Source organism: Delphinus delphis, chromosome 2 (genome assembly GCF_949987515.2).
Source record: "Delphinus delphis chromosome 2, mDelDel1.2, whole genome shotgun sequence".
NCBI classification, from domain to species: domain Eukaryota; kingdom Metazoa; phylum Chordata; class Mammalia; order Artiodactyla; family Delphinidae; genus Delphinus; species Delphinus delphis.
The window spans coordinates 171,747,271-171,761,125 of NC_082684.1; the positions used below are offsets into that span (position 1 = coordinate 171,747,271).

The following is a 13,855-nucleotide window of genomic DNA, read 5'->3' on the forward strand; positions in this document are numbered from 1 at the left end:
TGTATTTTCTCCATTCTGTTTCCAGGATTTTGGATCATCTTTACTATCATTACTCTGAATTCTTTTTCAGGTAGACTGCCTATTTCCTGTTCATTTGTTTGGTCTGGTGGGTTTTTACCTTGCTCCTTCATCCGCTGTGTGTTTCTCTGTCTTCTCATTTTGCTTATCTTACTGTGTTTGGGGTCTCCTTTTCGCAGGCTGCAGGTTCATAGTTCCTGTTGTTTTTGGTGTCTGCCCCAGGCAGGTAAGGTTGGTTCAGTGGGTTTTGTAGGCTTCCTGTTGGAGGGGAGTGGTGCCTGTGTTCTGGTGGATGAGGCTGGATCTTGTCTTTCTGGTGGGCCGGACTGTGCCTGGTGGTGTGTTTTGGGCTGCCTGTGAACTTAGTATGATTTTAGGCAGCCTCTCTGCTAATGGGTGCGGTTGTGTTCCTGTCTTGATAGTTGTTTGGAATGGGGTGTCCAGCACTGGAGTTTGCTGGTTGTTGAGTGGAGCTGGGTCTTAGCGTTGACATTGAGATCTCTGGGAGAGCTCTTGTCAATTGATATTACGTGGGGCCAGGAGGTCTCTAGTGGACCAATGTCCTGAACTCGGCTCTCCCACCTCAGAGGCTCAGGCCTGACACCCGGCTGGAGCACCAAGACCCTGTCAGCCACACGGCTGCAGCATCCATCTGCCATTATTGTTGCTTTCTTTCTCTCTAAACAGCTGAGCACGATAACATACACCCTCTTTCTCCTGAACCGGGAGAAGCTGAAGGAGAGCTGGTGAGAGCAGGAGGGGCCACAGTCACAGTTGAGGCTTGACTCCAACAAAGTCAAAACAGCGCGAACCCCCTTCTTCCTGCGCCCTGCACCAACTTTCCCAGCATGTGAGCTGCCGCATCACTTTCGCCTTATGATACAGTTTTCAGAATGAGAATTTCAGAATTTTGGAACTACAAAGGGTAGTAGTGGTCATGCACTCATAAGCCAGTTACAGTGACCTAGGAGATAGAAAATCTGATGCCATGGACAATTCTGAGGTTTCTTGTAAATGTTTCTTCCCCCTAAGCTCTAAGTCCACTAAGGAAACAGCATAGTTTTGGTCTGTATTTTGTGCATGTGTTAGAGATCACCAAAATTTACTAATAGATAATTTACAGGAACACAGGCAACAATACTTTTCCATGTTCCCTCTTCTGATTTACCTAATTAATATCTGAAGTCACCTCCCAATGTTTCATTTTAACATAGGAAACAGTTCTAATTTTGTAAGTTAATAAAAACACTAAGCTAAAGGAGTTGAAATAAGGGCTGATGGTCTGTTCAAATTGTTGGTTTAATAAAAAGAAATGGAATGAGAGAATAGCTGCTGAGTTTTTGCTGAGTTTCTTTGCCCCTTGGCCATTGCAGGCTTCAATGTCTTATCTATAAAACTAGTCTGTCGGCATACAGATGGCCAAAAGGCATGTGAAGAGATTCTCAACATCACTAATTATTAGAGAAATGCAAATCAAAAGTACAACGAAGTATCACCTCACACTGGTCAGAATGGCAATCATCAAAAAATCTACAAAAAATAAATGCTGGAAAAGGTGTGGAGAAAAGAGAACCCTTTTACAGTGTTGGTGGGAATGTAAATTGGTACAGCCACTATGGAGAACAGTATGGAGGTTCCTTAAGAAACTAAAAATAGAGCTACTGTATGATCCAGCAATCCCACTCCTGGGCATATATTCAGAGAAAACCATAACTCAAAAAGATACATGCATCCCAGTGTTCACTGCAGCACTATGTATTTACAATAGCCAGGACATGGAAGCAACCTAAATGTCCATCGAGAGATGAATGGATAAGGAAGATATGGTACATATATACAATGAAATATTTCTCACCCATAAAAAAACGGAATAATGCCATTTGCAGCAACATGGATGGACCTGGAGATTGTCAAACTCAGTGAAATAAGTCAGACACAGAAAGAGAAATATCATATGATATTGCTTATATGTAGAACCTTAAAAAATGGTACAAATGAACTTATTTACAAAACAGAAATAGAGTCACAGATGTAAAAAAACTATCTTATGATTACCAGGGTGGAAAGGGGGGAGGGATAAATTGGGAGATTGGGGTTGACATATGCATACTACCAAATATAAAATAGATAACTAATAAGGACCTATTGTATAGCACAGGGAACTCTACTCAATGCTCTTGTAATGGCCTATATGGGAAAAGAATCTAAAAAAAGTGGATATATGTATATGTATAACTGATTCACTTTGCTGTACAGCAGAAACTAACGTTGTAAATCACCTATGCTCCAATAAAAATTAAAAGAAAAAACCAAACCCCACCCCCCGCCATGGGCTACCTGTGGAAACAAGCAGAAGAGGTCACTCACAAAGATCTAATAATGATATTTGAAGGTTTTTTTGCAGAAGTGATGGAAAAGTACAAATAAAATACCCCATTTAATACCCCATTAAATTGAACAGGGTATGCTTATTAGGGTGTCTAGAAGCAGAAAACAGCTTTACAAGGTATAATTACAAAATCTGCTGGCTTTCTGTTTGCATTTGCTTCCAAAGAGTCTGACAACAGTCTTAAAACAGTCTCAGAGAAGATGATCACTGATATCCTTATCCGTTCCAAAATCTGAAATTCTCATCACCAAAACTTTTGCCAGTCTGCTCCTGGTAACATTATGTTCATTTGAAAAATACCATTTCATACCCTTTCTCTGAGCACTTTCAGTGGAAGGATTATGCATGTCATATACGTTCACCATCTGTAATTAACTAAGGGGAAAGGACATAGAGATTTAAAGGAAGACAAATTCAGTGACTTTGCCCCCAAGCCTGCATTCTGCTGTCCTCGCCTGCTGCCTTTAGGACTTGTATGTGGCATGGAGGCTGCCCGATCTCTATCTAAACCGGGTGCAGGTGCAGCGACCTTCCGTCGCCCCTGGTGGTTCCCTAAGCTTATCCAGGTTTCTCACTGCCTAGTCGAGAAGTTGTTACACTAGAGACAGTAGAAATACAGAACAACAGTAGTGCCCCAGAGCACTTCCTCGGATTTCCAGGGCTGAGGATTTAGATGGCTGCTGCTAGAACAGGGTGGATGAGTCAAAGGTAACACATCATTGGGAGAGTCATCCAGGTCTTGGAAGGAGAGGTCTTTCTGAGAACACATTGATTAGGGAGTTAGGTGACATAGTCAGGTCTGTAAATGGCAACGGGGCATTTCATCTGCAAGTGGAAACAGGTAAAGCCAAGCTTTCCTGAGACTCCATACTCTGTATAGACGAGAAACTTGAACTCTACAGGCAAGCTTAAGAGAAAAGACTTAATTGATCACTTTTATGGGACCAGCGTTTATTTAAATTTGTCATAGTCCTGTGGAAACCCTAGGATGGTTTGGAAGAAGCTTGGCCACGAAATAAAATGTTGAAAAATACGCAAACTTTGTTATTTCTAATATTTATGTTTGGCAGCTCATTTAGACAAGCTCCCAAGAAGCTTAGATTATCCATTGGATAAGAAATAAGAAAAGTAGGTCTTAATTTCTAGAGTTCCTAATGACTTAACACCAATTTATAGTAAGAATTTTTCATTCATTTCGAATAAGATTTATTAAACAGCCTATGTTCTCTGAAGCTCTGTTGGTATTATCAACAGCTCCAAGCTGGAACACTCTATAACTCTGGTGTAGATCAGTGCTCTCCAAGCCATGTATGTCATTTAAATTTTATAGTCATCACATTTAAAAAGAGTAAAAACATGGGGCATTAATTTTAATAATATATTTAATTTGACCCTAAATATCAAAATTATCATGTAATTGATATAAATTATATCAACATGTAATTGATATAAAAATATTCTTTTTTTTTCTTTTTTTTTTACTAAGTCTCCAAAACCCAGTGTTTATTTTACACTTGCAGCAAGTGACAACTGCTGGATTTTTATTGGTTAAAGTAAAATGTAGTCTTACCCCAAAAATAAAGCTGCGTTTAATGGAAAAAATATACTGCTACAGTTTTAAGGTTTACATTTAAGTGAGATAAAATGAAGTAAAACTACTAGTTCAGTTCTTCAGTCACTCCACCCACATCTGGGGGCCTCACCATCCATGGTAATGTGGTGAGTGGCTACCATATTGAACTGCACAGCTTGAGAACTTTTGTATAATCTCACACAATGGTGTGTTGAGCCAGGTTACCCAAGTCCCTCTTTATTAGATTCATTTATCAAGAAGGTGGTCCCAAGGTGGACAGTGGGGTGTATTTAGGACTAAAGCTTTACTTTAAGAACATGGGTTTTTGACTACATATATCAACTGCTTTAAGAAAGAGTCACATTGAGTAACTTGAGTACTTAAAACATAGGGAGAAAAATTCAGTTACATGCCAACTAATTAACAAACTGTTTTTCTTTTTTTTTAATGTATCAAGAACCTATGGCTATTTAAAGAATTAGTATAAAATTTTAACAATCCACTTAATATAACTGTCTGCAATTTTAGGAAGGGGGATCCATGAACTGTAAGTGGTTTAGATGTTCTTAAAGCGATGCTAAGTAGGGAACATTTAATCTTACCTTTATCGTGTTGTAAATCTTGTTGTTCTTTATTATGTTGGAAAGACCATAAATAAGTCTTTAATATGCCTACATTTTATCGTTGACATTTATGATATGTTTTTGTATATTTTGACAAAATACCAAGGTAGAAGGAAAAAGCTCTGTCGTATTTGCAGTGGTGATTAATGTTGATGTCTGTATTTATGTATCACAAAATCTTGTGTAAACATACTTCAGTGGGGTCACAAGAATGTTTTATATAAATGTACCAAGACACCCTACCTAGAGTGCCATTTAGAACAAAATAATAACATGAAGTGGACCAGCTGAACATACCTTTCAACAACATTCAAATAGCTCCTATGAGAAAAGAAGTCCTGTGATAAGTTTGAACTCCAGACAGTTGTTTCATGTAAGAGATCCATTTTAAGATTCTGGAGTTTTGCTAACAACTCAAAGAGTCAAATGGACTCATAGTTGATGTGTGAGTTCTTAATTAAGGATTTTACTGACATATTTTATAATAACTGCCTTTGGAGTTACACCATTATATCCTCTTCTAGATGTAAATTATTCGGCTTTAGTCACATGACACACAAATGCCAAAGTTTATGAATAGGCAAAAAAAGTGCTCAACTAACTGAATGATTTTTTTTTCTTCTGCGCTGTAATGATTCAGCATTTAGTCATATCCCCTTTACATCATGCAACCTTTTCCTTGCCTCTGAACACGACAAGTGTCACCTGGCACGGAGAGTTCATTTGTTACAAACGCAGACACTGTGCCAGTAGCAAGTGGGGATTACTATTTTCTTCAATACGGAAAGTTTATCTAGGGTTCAAGAAATGGTTGCATTATGACCATGTTGAAAAGGAAGCACAGAAAGACTCCTCATGGCACTCAAGGGCCTAGTAAAACAAGCAAATATTTTTGTCTTACTACCAAAGAAGGAACCGAGATGCTTTCCCCAGTGGCAGAGTATGGACTGGAGCTCTGATGATCCTTCAACCACCTAGTCCAACTGATTCTACCACCAGAAAGCAATTCCCTTCTGCTGGGTCCTTTTCAAGATAAGGATGACAGGATTTTTGAGAACACGCTCTAAGAAACAGCTCTAAGCACAGTCCTCTCAAATCAAGCCTGTAGGGCACAGCTAACTTCCTACTGGCAACGTCTCCTTCTGTCAGTCAGGGATTGGGAGACCTAAGAAGTTTTCCCATAACCTTTACATAAACGGTGCAGTAAATCATCTACATCAGATAACAAGACTTTTTAAAAGATGCAGGAACAAGGGTGGTAGGGACGGGGGAAGCATGTATCTGATCATTTTGTGGATGTTTTGAGATGAGTTGAGAACAGCAGGCTGGCACCTGTGGCCAGGACAGAAAGATGCAATCCTGTTGATGGAATTGACTGTCACATATGTTTCTGTTATGGAGCATGTGCTCAGAGAAGACAAAGGACCCAGATTTATCTCCCTTAGAGTTACAAGCCTTTGAACCACCTTGGATGAGCATTCTATATTAAAAACCCAAAGCCTCTGTTTTCTAGGTTGAACATAAATCCAAACTCCAGCAGACATCTCGTAAGAGAAACAGAGGCAAGCTAAGTGAAGAAAGATGTGGCAGTATTTGCTTTAAATGCCACCAAAGTTTACTGAAATATTTTGACTGTGTGAATTCATGGATGTTTCCTGTTGGACATCCTGGACTTCGCTGGAGAAGGTAAGACATTTTGGGGCGGTTGCTATTCTTGAGACCTGAGACTTAACTCGTTTTAGGTACAAAGCTAGAGCTTTTTATACATAATTTAAATAATCTCCTTAACAATACTTTGAGGTCAATGTGGTTAACAGCCTCAGCAAAGTACGTAGAGTGATTTCCAGAAGGTTTCCACTTAGAGCAGGGTGGATCCAGGGTGAAGGCCAGGAGAAGCTGTTCTGAAACCTGTGGATTTTCTTCGATGCTGCCTGCCTGTGTTAGAGGTTCCCAATCCTAGCTTCACTGCAGAATCATCACTTGTAGAGCTTTCAAAGCGCAGTGGCAGAGCTCCACCCGACTCACTCAATCCTGATGTTTCAGATGGGGTCTGAGCACGTATAAACCTTAAAGTCACGTGGACGGTGATTCTTTGCATACTCAGGGTTGAAAATCACTCATCAAGGGATGAATTTAAATTATAAAAAGTAGATTAGGCTAGAAAGAGTAAGTATTAGTTACCTTTTAAAGACCTAGGCTGAAGGGCAATTACGAGAGTATCGACTTTTACACCGTCCGAAGCAGTGCTTCTCAAACATGACAGGGTACCTGCTGCCCTGATGGTTTTGATAAAAGGCAGATTCTGACTCAGCAGGTCTGGAGTGAGGCCTGTTTCTGAATTTCTAACAGTTTCTTAGGTACTGCTGATACTGCTGGTCTGCAAAACACATTTTGAGTAACAAGGACCTGGGGACCAGAATCCAAGTCGAGGTTGCAGGTTTCTATGGCATGACCAAGAGATGAGGTTTACATGTTAACATTGTTTCCTGGAGCCCTGACTGTGGTCACTGTCACCGTTAAAGGCAGAGTTTTGGTGACCGTGCCTGTTCATCCCCCGTCATCTGTTCTCCCCTCTGCTCTGCATGGCCTTGCCAGGTTGCCAGCAGTTGTGCTGTGACAGATATGTGGCTGTCAGTAATGTTTAATAGCCTCAATTGAAAACCTGTTTCATTCAAATGAAGCTCAGAGTGTACTTCTTTCTTCCCCCAGATATTACTGGTCTTTGCTTAGAAAGGAAAGATGACTGTTCCTGTAGCTGGTCTGTGGCAACTGTCCCTAAGGAAGAGAGTCTCCCTCATCCCTCACTCACCAGGCTGTCTTTTTTTTTTTTTTGGTGGGGGGTACACGGGCCTCTCACTGTTGTGGCCTCTCCCATTGCGGAGCACAGGCTCCGGACGCGCAGGCTCAGCGGCCATGGCTCACGGGCCCAGCCGCTCCGCGGCATGTGGGATCTTCCAGGACCGGGGCACGAACCCGTGTCCCCTGCATCGGCAGGCAGACTCCCAACCACTGCGCCACCAGGGAAGCCCACCAGGCTGTCTTTAAAATTACAATCGGTATGACTTCATTCTGATGATCACGACTATCTGGACTTCTTTCAAACAAAAGAGCCTAATTAAAAAAATGGTATTAGTCCTGAATTTTGTGGGAGAGGGGTAGAAGTTTACAATGAAGGTTTAAAAATTTGATCAAATAACACTAAGGAATTTCCAGACTGAAATAAGAAAATAGTGATCCGAAGCGGGAAACTTTTCTCAAGCCACTGTAATAAGCATGTAAACCTACCACAAGCAAAACAGTGATTTAAAAACTAATTTCAATAAAATGATTTGTACCTAATATATTTTAAGATACTCACTGCTATGCTGCCTTCAGGGAGTTTGGCTGGCTGGTCTTTATAAGGCATCTTCTTAACTTCAAAGGACACCAGGGATGCAAGAGAATAGGGATCATTTTTCCTCTGAAATTAGAAACATTTAGTTAAGTATAGTCCATGTAAAGCTTTTAAAAGGTATATTGGCAGCCAACTGGTTGTTTTTCATGTTGTCCATTTCCAAAGCAAAATTTCCTGCTTCCTTCTCTCTTCCTTTTCTCTCTTTACTTTTTCCGCATCCATCTATCCATTCATGATCCATTCATCATCTCCCCGTCCACCTTCTGTCCATCATCCACCCATCCACCCACCCATCACCCATTCACTATCCATCCAACCAACCATTCATCTTCTTATTTCTAAAGGTAATTCATCTTATGAACAAAAGAGTTGGCATAATAAGGTTAAAATAAAAACAGAAAAGCAGAGTTCCTAAAAGGAGTAAGCACAAGTGCCATTAGAACATAACAGGGAGACATCGTGGGTTACAAATTCTTGTTATCTGAGAGAAGGAAACATTTTAGGAGAGAGACTGCTGCTAAGTTGCAAAGAAATTAATCACATTTCATCTTATACAGAAGACCCTGAACAGATCTCTCAGTCATGGCACTATTAGGATTTTGGGTTGGTTAAGGAACTGTCCTGTGCATTGTAGGATGTTTAGCAGCTTCCATGGCATCTACCCACTAGATGCCAGTAGCACCCCTCACCCAGTTGTAACAATCGAAAATGTCTCTAACTACTGCCAGTGTCCTCTGGGGAGCAAAATCCCCCTGGTTAAAAACCACTCACCTAGAACCATACAGTGTTTTTGACAGAACTTTTCAGCAAGTTCTTTTTGTTTAATCGGTTCTCATATTAACTGTTGATTAAGGTCAAGGGAAAGTATTTAAGAGTAACTCAAGGAAAACCATTTTGAGAACTTAAGCTCCTGTGGTTCTCCTCCGTTTAGCTTGAGACAGTGATGAGATCTATCCAGGGGTGGGCTGTAGCTGGCTCATAATAGCGCTGGAGAGCAGAATGTTAAAATTTCAAGAATTTTGAGTACCTGTTGTTAAATAGAGCCATTATTAAAACAAGTTATATATACATAAACATTAGTAAATTGTATTTTTAAAAAGGTAATAAACACTCTAAACTCAGTACTTAGCAATAATTTTATTGCATTTTACTATTATCTATGCTCTTGATATTATTTAAGTCTATTGTATCTGTAGGGGAAATACTATATGATGGTGTGCTGCTCTGCATCTCTTCCCAACTCTGTATTCGGTGATGCCATGTTGGCAGCTTGAAACTGACCATGGCAGGAACAGTTACACCACGGGAATCAGCAATTGTTACATTTCAGAGTTTTTTTCCCTCCAGAAAGTGGTTTATTAAACATTTACTAGCACTTCACCATCTATAATCCAATGTTGGGTTTCTTGAGGCCAATCCAACAGGTTGCATTGTAATAATTTCAATATTTTTACAAATTTATTTTTCCCCTGTGGTTCAATTTTTTCTCCCTTCAATAAACCCCATTTCTTCTACGTGCTGAGGACAGGCTAGAGTATGCAAAACTTTTATATATACTTAAAGTCACTACTTCTTTGGCTTTTTTGTTTTTTCTATCCTGACATTATAGGGTAAGCAACTTTGTTCATTTGGAAAAATTCTTTTTTCGTCATTATTCTTCCTGTGTTCTCTTGTCTCCTGGCATTTCCATTTTAACTGAAAGCTGGATTTTTGTTTGTGTGAGAAGTGTTTTTTAAAATGTGGAAATCTTTGCTCATAAAATCTTGTGTGTACTTGATTTAAATCTACTTTCCTTAATACCATGGCTGATAGAAGAAACATGACAAATTCTGGTAATGAGATTCTGTGCATAAGGGTTATAATAACATATTCAAATGTGTGTCCAGGATCCCAAACCTTCAAAGAAGAAGTTTTCTTTAGTCTCCAAGTTCAATAAAAAAACACTGATAGAAAATAATTCCCTTGCTCTTGAAGTCATACCTTTGGGAAACAAATCATGAGAGAACTCTATCTCCGAATCAACTCTAGATGGAAAGTTTTTCTCCTACATGATTCTGCATTTATGAACATGGAAGTTTCTTAATGAATAACAAATGAACTTAATTACAAAGCAGAAATAGAGTCACAGATGTAGAAAACAAACTATGGTTACCAGGGAGTAAAGGAGTGGGGGAAGGATAAATTGGAGATTGGGATTGACACATACGCACTACTATGTATAAAATAGATAACTAATAAGGACCTACTGTATAGCACAGGGAACTCTACTCAATATTCTGTAATGACGTATATGGGAAAAGAATCTTAAAGAGTGAATATATGCATATGTATAACCGATTCACTTTGCTGTATACCCAAAACTAACACAACATTGTAAATCAGCTATACTCCAATAAAAATTTTAAAAAAAGAGAGATATGGGATTTGAAGTCTCGAATGTGGAGAAACATGTTTCTCTGAGGGGATTTTCTCTCACTTTCCTTTAATCCCTCTACTCTTGGCCATTTTGAATCTTCCTCACATTTTCCATTCATCACCCATATTTACCGTCATTTTCCTTGGTTCACAAAACACTGTGCTTTGCTGAACCTCAGAAACACCTGGGATCAGGTTCACAGATTGTGATTCAGGAAGTCTGCGATGAAACTATAGTTGCCCTATATTGTTTGGAATTTCCACATTGTTGTTTAGTTTTTTATCTTTCTTGATTATTTTCTTCCCCGACAAGATTACCCAAAACTGGAAGGCATAGAGCGTGGAATATAATAAGGCTTATACCTTCCACAGCACCTGGAACACTATGCCTGGAAGGGCTTCATCAATCCTGCTTGAGTGACAGCATGAATGGATGGTGAATGGCTGGGTTATCCGATGACCCTCCTATCCTGTATCCACCCATTTGATAGCACCTTATAAAAGGTTTAATTTTGTCAATTATTGAATTGGGCCTCCTCCCCCATAAATGAGATTAGGAAGTTCAGGAAGTTGTAAGAGAAGGTAGTGACGTACAATGAGGGCTGCCGATCATGATAAGGGGCTATGGACACACTCTCACCTCCGTTAGCTAATTCAGCGATGCAAATGGACACAGTCTGGGACCTGAACAAATCTGGTGGTAGGCAAATAGACTGTAAATAATACAACTCATAGATTGATCTATTCTTTATTTTAAATTATTCTCCAAAAGCAATGTTTCTTCCACCCTTTTCAGTAGAAAAATGCATTTTTTTTCATTTTTCTAAGATGCTCTGAAGCTCCACGGAATGGGAAATACGAGCTATTAAGCTCTGATCTAGGTCAGCACCAAAGATACACGAGTCCTGTGTCTGTAAGTCAAAAACCTGGTACAGGTAAGCGTTTAATTCATGAGCACAGTCCTTTTATTGATTCCATGTTCAAAGTTGAATGCTTTCAGCAGTGCTCTTTACATAACTATGATATTATTCTTATGTTAAAAAATCATCTCTTCTTCTGCGTGGCAATCTACTGCTGTAATAGCCATCACTGCCATATTGTAGGCAATTTAGGATTAAAAAAGCAGCTGGAGTTAATATCCCTTGACAATATCTTGAACCCTCCACATGCCCCAGCTAGCTATTAATCCTCAGAAAATGCCCTATCCCTCTGTCATTGCCACATCATTTAAACTGCGGTTGGCAGCCCACCACCTGCCTCTATTACATACTAGTGCACAAAGATTGGCTTACGGTCATGGTACTAATAAAAGTTACAGAGCTGGGAACAAATGGAGTGGAGAGTGAGGCTTTTAAGTTGGTGAAAGACCTAGTGAGGTGGCTGGGACCATGAAGAGCTCCCCCGCTGCTAAATTCCTTCTCAAGAATTATTTTTAAACCACACACCCATTTTATAAAGCCTGTGTTTAAATACTCAATATCTCCCAGAAACAAGGCGTTGTGGGACAACAAAACTTAAAACAATTACGAGTCAAACTTTAAGCTGTTGAAGAGGTTGCTCTTTCAAGCAACAATCATAGCACAGATCATCGTGTAGAATTAAAGGCCAGTGTGCGTGTTTACCCTGTGGGCAAAGCCAAACACAATGCCGCAGATCACGTCAGCCGAGAATCGTAAACTTTCTCTCCCGGATTAGGAAGGCAGAAAATGTTTGCCTCCTGCTGGGTTGTGTGACAAAACTATTAAAGACTTCCAGGATGTAGTATATTCTTTGAGCGGCAGGCCGGCGGCAGTTTGCAGTAATGCTCTCCTCTCTAGCCATCAGCTTCTGAGACTGGTATAAGCAGAAACAGTGGAAGTACAGAAGTTTGGGCTATGGCTGTGGGTAAACATGAAGTGATGTGTGCCAGTCTCTCCTGAATCTTTGGAAGCGTCACTTTGCTCTGGTAGAACCTCAGAATGTCCCTGCAGGTTGTTCTGGTCTGACTCTACTTGTGCTAAATAGTTATTGTTTAGAAAATCCTAGAGGGAAGCAGCCGCACAGCACAGGGAGATCAGCTCGGTGCTTTGTGTCCACCTAGAGGGGTGGGATAGGGAGGGTGGGAGGGAGACGCAAGAGGGAGGAGATATGGGGATATATGTATACGTATAGCTGATTCACTTTGTTATACAGCAGAAACGAACACAACAATGTAAAGCAATTAGACTCCAATAAAGATGTTTAAAAAAAGAAAATCCCTCAATTGCTGTTGACTTCTTCCATATCCACTGGGTCTTCAACAGGTAGATAAGATGCAATTTTCTTTTCTGTCTTTTTTTTTTTACTTCTACATGGTGAAAGTGCTTTATTTTTTAAACTTTTTAAAAGATTTACTTTATTGAAGTATAGTTGATTTACAATGTTGTGTTAATTTCTGCAAATCGATTGCAGAGCAAAGTGATTCAGTTACACATATATATATAAATATATATATATTCTTTTTCATATTCTTTTCCATTATGGTTTACTACAGGATTTTGGATATAGTTCCCTGTACTATACAGTAGGACCTTGTTTTTATCCATTCTATATATGGTAGCTTGCATCTGCTAACCCCAAGCTCCCAATCCATCCCTCCTCCTCCCCCCTCCCCCTTGGCAACCACAAGTCTGTTCTCTCTGTGGTTCTGTTTCTGTTTCATAGATAGGTTCATTTGTGTCATATTTTAGATTCCACATATAAATGATATCATATGGTATTTGTCTTTCTTAAAGGTGCAATTTTCGCTCCATAGGTCTTCTACTGGAACAGTATGTTATGCACAGACAGACGTATGTCATCTGAAATAGTCATTTCCCCCTGGACTGTAATGCCGTAATGATTTTAGTCCTGCTTCATTGAAAAGCTGTGCTTCCTCATTTCAGTAGGATGTGATGCCCAAAGTAATAGGAGGGGTGGATGGTTATCATTTAGACTGTGTGGGCTTGGGAATTCATTAAAACTCATCTCCCTCAACTCTTAGAGAAAAAGTAACAGTCAAAAAGCAGAATGGCTGTGAGCAATTTGATGGCATGCAAGTGGTACCTGAAGCAGTGCCTGGCACATAGTTGGCAGTTGGTACTTCATAAATATTCACTGAGTGAATGAATAAATCATGGTTTAACAACAACAGCAAAAGGAAATTGTGCACTGCCCTTCTCCTTAGCTCAGTTGTTCAAAGCCAGGAATGATTTTGCCCCCAGGGGACCCTGGCGATGTTTGCAGACATTTTTGGTTGTCACAGCTCCGGTGAGAGTTGTTACTGGCATCTAGTGGGTAGGGGCCAGGGCTGCTGCTAAGCAGCCTATCATGCACAGGACCAGCCCACAGTAAAGAATTCTCTGAACCAGAATATTAATAGGGCTGAGGTTGAAGAATGCTGCCTTAGGTTAAAAAAAAAAAGAATGCTTCACAAAAACCTTTTT

General features: G+C 39.9%; 1 protein-coding gene across 1 annotated transcript in view; it reads right to left on the minus strand.

The window, feature by feature from the left end:
- Positions 1–13,855, minus strand: part of ITGA8 (integrin subunit alpha 8) — a 179,813-nt gene that overhangs the window by 12,543 nt on the left and 153,415 nt on the right. Inside the window, exon 28 of the mRNA XM_060006296.1 lies at positions 7,962–8,063. Within this exon, the coding sequence (XP_059862279.1) occupies positions 7,962–8,063 (102 nt within the window). The remainder of the gene's footprint in view (positions 1–7,961; positions 8,064–13,855) is intronic.